The 6,966-nt window shown below is 46.0% G+C and overlaps 1 protein-coding gene across 2 annotated transcripts in view; it reads right to left on the minus strand.

Annotated features, from left to right (window-relative positions):
* TTC13 (tetratricopeptide repeat domain 13) overlaps window positions 1–6,142 on the minus strand; it is a 1,212,286-nt gene extending 1,206,144 nt beyond the window's left edge. The window contains exon 1 of one of the 2 annotated variants that reach the window (XM_078649075.1): window positions 5,708–6,142. In XM_078649075.1, coding sequence (XP_078505201.1) covers window positions 5,708–5,864 — 157 coding nt within the window. In that variant the 5' untranslated portion in view covers window positions 5,865–6,142. The remainder of the gene's footprint in view (window positions 1–5,707) is intronic. The other variant, XM_078649076.1, reaches the window with a different exon arrangement.
* Between the last annotated feature and the right edge of the window lie 824 nt (window positions 6,143–6,966).

The raw sequence follows: 6,966 nt of genomic DNA on the forward strand, positions 1-6,966 counted from the left end.
AAAATTGATAAATACCACAGAAACAAAATCAAACCACCTTGATCTAGCATTATACACACCACCCACTTGATGTCACTATCTGCTCCTCAGATCTGGTTATACATAGTTTGCTATTCTCACTACCACAATAAGTTGTTGACTCTGCTATGGTGGCCTCATGCCTTTACTTCTTTCTGAATACTCTCTCATTTCTTTTTCCAGTCTCTTATGTTTCGTCTTCTCTCAATGTCTAATGCGAACCAATCATCCTGTCATGGTATAATTATGTTCGCAACCTCACTGACTTTCCAAAATAACCATACTGAAATATGGACAGAGGGATCTCATGCATCTGTATAACACGTTCTATTAAGTACAATAATGTTCCTCTAAACTAACTTGTTTTTAATTGTGAGTTTATATAGAGGGACCCCCATCTGATCACCCCAACTAAATTTGTGCAGAGATGGACATTTTGCTTATCTTTTGTAATACTATTCTATTATTTTGTTGTCATATATTCTAAATAAATACTTTTGAAAGGAAAAAACATTACCCAAACGGTTCACTCAGGTAAAAAAATCTACCGGAAATGTTAGGAGACCACCCATTTTAAAGGAACTGCCACCCGGTTTCAAAACCCAATAAATATACGAACAGTGATGGATTAAATTCTTGAATTTCTCTCAGGCACTGGTAATCACTTGAGCCGCATCATAATCCATCGTTCTTTTGCACACCATGCCACCTCAGTTTGGACTAAGCTACATACAAATCAATCTTGAGCCTGATCCAATAGGATCAGTCCTACCTGAACTGCCAAGCCAGGCCCTCCTTGAACTGGAACATAAGCAACCCAGGACCTGTTTCACCCTAGTTATGGGCTCATCAGCAGGGTACAGCTTGGTTCTTGTGACAGTGTGCACGGGACCCACATCTGGGGATACCCGTCCCACTTAGAGTGACAAAATAAATATACACAATCGGGATGGATGTAAAGCTTGAATTAATCTCGGCCACTGGTAATAAATTGGAGCCACATCCCAATCCATCGTTATTTTGCACACCATGCCACCTCAGTTTGGCATTCACACTGCAGCTTGTGTTTGGATTTATAGTTTTGCACTGAATAATTACTGGAGCACTCCGCACGGGTAAAATAATCTATCTGAAGTTCTGCTCACTTAAAAAAAAATATATCTGAACGGTGCATCTCATTTCAAAAGTTCTTAACAAAATTGTCTCCATGTGGCTTCAAGTTACAAACATAGTTGTCCCTGAAAAGGAGAATACATAGGAACGGAGTGAATATAGACTTGGAATCAGTTCTGTATTAAAGCTGTCCAGCCGGACAGATTTATTTTAATGATGCTTTCAGATCGAAACATAGAATAAAGTGGGACACAGTCCTGCGTCCAACGCAAAACATACAACATATAACATAAAACAAAAACTCAGGCAGGGGAACAAGCTTGTGAACTATACATAAGATACAACAAGCCAAAATGAACAATGACACTGTTACACTTAAATAGCAAAATTGGATAGGGTTTGAAGTGTACTATTAGTCGATGACATTTCGATCCCGTAAGGACAATACTGGGATCATCATCAGGACATTGTATTACATGCCTAAGGAAGATTTGCCATGTGCAGGGCACATTAATAAGCTGACTGATTAAGAGAATGTCCCAGATGGGGAGGGTTCGCTGGGTTGGCGGAACCGGACGTATTGATGTGGAGGCAATCTGTGAGTGGAAAAGCGAAGGTAATTGGTAATAAAGTAGAACCGCAGTGGTGGGTCTGTCTAGAACCAAGCCGTGCTCGATCGCAGGGGCGATCGAGACCAGGAAGACGGCTGCGCTAGAAAAATGACGGTACACTGTCTGCCTACAAATAAGAAGGGAGGAAAACAGTCTGACCAGCAGATGCAGCTCCTGAGTGGCGGAGGCTGGTGCAGTTACTTGAATAATCTGAGTTGTGCGCGCGGACTCAATGAGTGCGTGAACGGGCCAATGTGAAAGAGGATAACCATGGGCCAGGGTCATGTGACGCGCCTCAAGGTCCCTAACCATTACAATTGGGTTCCCAAGTTCTTATTTCCATGTGGCTTTAAGGCGCAACCTAGGTAACTTCCCATAAAATTGGTTACACAAAATTATCAAAATTGGGCCAGTTACGGCGGCGCGATTAAAATTTCTCCAGATCTAATTAAAATACACCTTCCCTTTAGTTGCTACACATACCCATTGATTGTGACGTGCTCCTGAGGCAGGGGAACATTTTTTAACCTGGGCAACAGAACTACTCTTGGGGTCACATTATAGGCACTGGTTGGTCAAGGGTGGGGTTTTAAATGTTGAGAGTTGGCCTGGTTTGACACACGGTGTTATGCATTGCATAAAGCACCTCACATCGAGAAAGTGGAAGCAGAGGTTCTGAAGCAGGGTAGAATGTTCATATTGAAGGAGGGGGGCAAGGATTAAAATGTTCATGCTATAGTTTGCCTAATTTAGTTCGTTTTGTACAGCATCAAGACTGGTATAACAATGCTTGCGGGCTGAAATATGTCACAAAGCAGTCATTTACGAACTACTAGGGTGCGTTTGGTCTTTTGCACAGTTTTTCCAAAGCTTAAGCCAGAAGGAAAATGGCGCTTGCCAGAACATAAGCTCGGTAAGATCAGTGAGAAGGTCAAAACCAATGAATACAACACAAAAGAGCTGTTTAATGTCATCCAGCAGTTCGACAACCATTCCTGCACAGCCACCGACATCGCACCCTCCCAGGAACTCTGGGACAAACTCAGCTCCTACTTCCACCTAAAGATCAAAGCCCTCTACAATAATTTCAGCGAGCCAACAGACGACAGCACCAGAGCACCAACCACCACAGAGAAGCCAACTATCACCTCCTGGGACACCACGTCTGTCGGGCTCATCACCTCAACCATGATGAAGACCCACTCAGGAGCCCCAACTGATCCCTGCCCTGCCGCACATCTTCCACAGGGCCGCCTCTGCCATCGCTCCCGAACTAGGCCACACTGTCAACTCCTCCCTCACTTGCGGCACCTGCCCCGACAACTGGAAACGGGCAGAGGTAAGACCTCTCCTCAAGAAACCAACAGCCGACCCTACTGACCTGAAGAACTACCGGCCTATCTGTCTCCTCCCCTTTGCAGCAAAAGTCACTGAAAGACTCATGAATGCCCAGCTCACGGCCTTCATCGAGGAAAACTGCATTCTGGACACCTCCCAAACCGGCTTCCGCAGCAACCCCAGCACCGAGACTGCCCTCCTCGCTGCCACGGATGACATCTGCATGCTGCTAGATCAAGGACACACCTCAGCCCTCATCCTCCTTGACCTCTCCGCCGCCTTCGACACAGTCTCATATCGCACACTAGCCGACAGGCTCCACAACGCGGGAATACAGGGATCCGCCCTCGACTGGATAAGATCCTTCCTCTCCGGCAGAACACAGAGGGTCAGACTCCCCCCTTTCCTTTCCGACCCCTCAGACATCATCTGCGGAGTACCCCAAGGATCCTCACCAAGCCCAACACTCTTCAACATCTACATGACCCCCATCACCGCCATCATCAGACACATTGGGCTCAGCATTGTATCCTATGCGGACGACACCCAACTCATCCTCTCCCTCACTAAGAACCCAGAAATCACCAAACTCAGCTTCCAGGAGGGCATGAGAAACGTGGCAGCCTGGATTAAGGACAGCTGTCTTAAGCTCAACTCCGAGAAGACCGAGGTCCTCATCCTCGGACCCTACACCTCCGCCTGGGACAACACGTGGTGGCCCTCCGCTCTCGGGACCACGCCGGAACCTCTGCATCATCCTCGACTCCTCCCTCTCCATGAACCGCCAAATCAACGCTGTCTCCTCTGTCAGCTTCAACTGCCTCCGTATCCTCCGTAAGACTTTCAAATGGATCCCCCCCCCCGACTACAGAAGGACTGTCACACATGCACTCATCACCAGAAGACCCGACTACGGCAACGCCCTCTATGTCGGAATCAACAAGGCTCTCCTACGCAAGCTTCAGACTATCCAAAATGCTGCAGCCAGACTCGTACTCGGGACACCGCGCCACGAACACATGACCCAACACCTGCGAGACTTACACTGGCTCCCCGTCAAGAAGAGGGTCACCGACAAACTCCTCACCCATGCCTACAAATCCCTCAACAACATCGGACCCAAATACCTCAACGACAGGCTATGTTTCCACGTACCCAAGAGAAACCTCCGTTCCGCCGACCTCTCCCTGGCGGAGGTCCCCCGCATCCACGGAAGCAGGACGGGCGGGAGGGCTTTCTCCTACATCGCAGCCAAGACCTGGAACGCCCTCCCTATCAAACTACGACGCACCTCCACATTACATACGTTCAGGGAAGACCTAAAGACCTGGCTTTTCGACTGACTCGGAGCAGCCTTCATTTCTCCCCCCCTCCACCGTCTTGGGACCCTCGCGGGTGAGTAGCGCGCTCTAAAACTACTGATTCTTTGATTGATAAGATGTAGCGGGAGTTAAGGTAAACTTTAAGATGCCTGCGAGAATGCAGGGGCTTGCCCCAAGCAGGAACAAAACAGCCATTTTACAATCGAGAATAAAACGCAGAGGTGGTATCTGAATTCTATAACTTTGCAGTACCGGAAACTCACAGAGAATATGTGAAATAGAAGGGCAAAGGTCATTCCTATATAAAACAAATGTGGTTTAAATATCACCTTACTGCTGCTCCTGACCAGTCAGACCAAACAACAAAAGTACATTAGCATTCAGGATGATTTCTGAATATCTAAAACAACAGAGACTCCATAATATTCTAAAATGCATTAGGGATCAACACTCAAGATAAAAGATGGACGTAGTGACCAATCTCAAACTGGAATCAGAGTGGCGTGTTGATCCTATATTGTAAAATGTGTTTAAAAGTACATATTTCGGAGTGTTAGACAACTATTCTCTGCTTACAGGTCACACCCATCAGAGTCGCAGTCAACACCAGACTGTGTGTGACACTGTCTCAGGGAGAAAAAGAGACGTCATCATGAGAACAAAAAGAATAAGTGAGGCGAGCACTTTCAGTGCAACGCAAGAGAGGTCTGGGAGTGCCCACGAGCGTTAAAGTTAGCCACACAAGCTGTACAGTCATATGTTCAGTACAGCTTGGTAATGTGCAAGACAAGACAACAGAGAGCAATGTTAAGTACAGGAAGCAATCCTGGGCGCGGTCAAGGTTGTAATAAGCTTGCAAGTTGCAACTGTCTACTAATTGATGCAGTGGTGAAACCAGTGCTACATGACATGTTCGGTGCAGTTTGGGGCGCCTGGTTGGCATTAGTGATGCAGAGCTGGACACAGCTGTGTATCGAGCCATGGTCTTCGAGGGAGCACTTCGTGGACATTCTAACCCCTAAATTCCCCATTATTTGACCCAAATTAATTACCCGGTAACTTCTGACACCCTGTGTAAAATTACAGGAGTCCAATTCAAAACACAGAAACTTCAAATTGGATCGGCACAACAATCTCAAACGCTCTCTTGCAACAGTACTGTAATTGTTTAAGAATTAGGAGCGTGTAGGTGACATGAACTTCCGCAGCAGGGTCATAGGCACGCTGTCACTGTATGCGGAAGTGGTGGCTGTTAGAAGGACGTGGCGCTCGCCTACTGTGTCCCCCTCGCCGGGTTGCACTCACCGCACTCCGGCTGCTCCTCCCAAGGCTCTGCCAGCTGCCCGCAGCCCGGACCTCGATGGTGCTGTGGGGTGAGGAGAGGTAGCCGCACTGATTCCAACTGCCACCCCAGCGCTGTGCCACACACGCACAACACCAGACACCAACAGGCGGCTGTCATTCTAGCTAGGAACACTTCACCGCCCCGTGGCCGCACACTGCCCAGGCACCGAGGCAGGCGAGCGCCGGCACACCAGAGCACTGGCAATACAAGCTCGTGCGTTCACTCTTCTTGTTCCTCTTCCCCATCCGTCGCAGGTAGTTTGGCAGATGCCGCGATGTCACATGGGAATTGTAGTTTTCTTTGTTCTCACCTTAGTGCATTAGGTTGCAAGGTCGCCTCCTGTTCAGGAGATGCCCGGTCAATAGGAAGGTAATATAACACGCTAGGGAATCAGTAGATTACAACTGCTTCATTGAGTGTGACGCCGGTTGCAGCATCCTATTAAAATGCATCTGAGGAGCTTATCCAATGTAATTACACCTATATTGTAGAAAGTGTAGACGTTCTGCCAAAGAATGTGTGGCAATTTTTTTTCTTAGAGAAAAATATTGTCATTTTGTTTATGTTTCGAGTTTCCGGACTTGCCATGATGTGGTGCTTGGATAAGCATTTGTGTAAAATCCCAAATGTTCTTTTTTGTCTTACCTAGGGTTTCCATCTTTGTGAGAGAATAATAAAGGCCTTCTGCCCATATTTTCGTATTATAAAAGGATCAGGAGATAAGACTTTAATAAGATTGTAAGTGACAATATTGTTGTTTACTCAGGCAGGTCTATCATTTAGAAATAGTTAAACTTGCGCTCGAGAACTTTTAAACTCATATATTCAAGTATCTGCTATTTTACATGCACATTTGAAATGTTGAAACATACTTTAGTTTTCTTAGTTTCCAATTTTTTTATAATGCACTCGATCTAAAAGTTATGGCTATGCCGTTAAAATATAGGCTAGTTGACTAATTACATTTATTCTTTTCCTTTAATAAGAATCCAGGAATGGATTTGACCACTCTAAAATACTTTTAAAGCGATGTTCATGTATTTGCTGTTTTAAGGTTGCATCACATAGGTAAAAAGACCAGCTTTTGCTGACTGTCCCACTTATTTATTGGCAATGATATGGAAATACTAGGCATGTGAGTAACATACTAGCTCTGTTGCAACCCTATGTATGTTTCAAAAGGTCTTTTAAAAAATCTCTAGTTTATCAACCAATTAGA

This window comes from Lissotriton helveticus, chromosome 6 (assembly GCF_964261635.1).
Source record: "Lissotriton helveticus chromosome 6, aLisHel1.1, whole genome shotgun sequence".
In the NCBI taxonomy this organism is placed as follows: domain Eukaryota; kingdom Metazoa; phylum Chordata; class Amphibia; order Caudata; family Salamandridae; genus Lissotriton; species Lissotriton helveticus.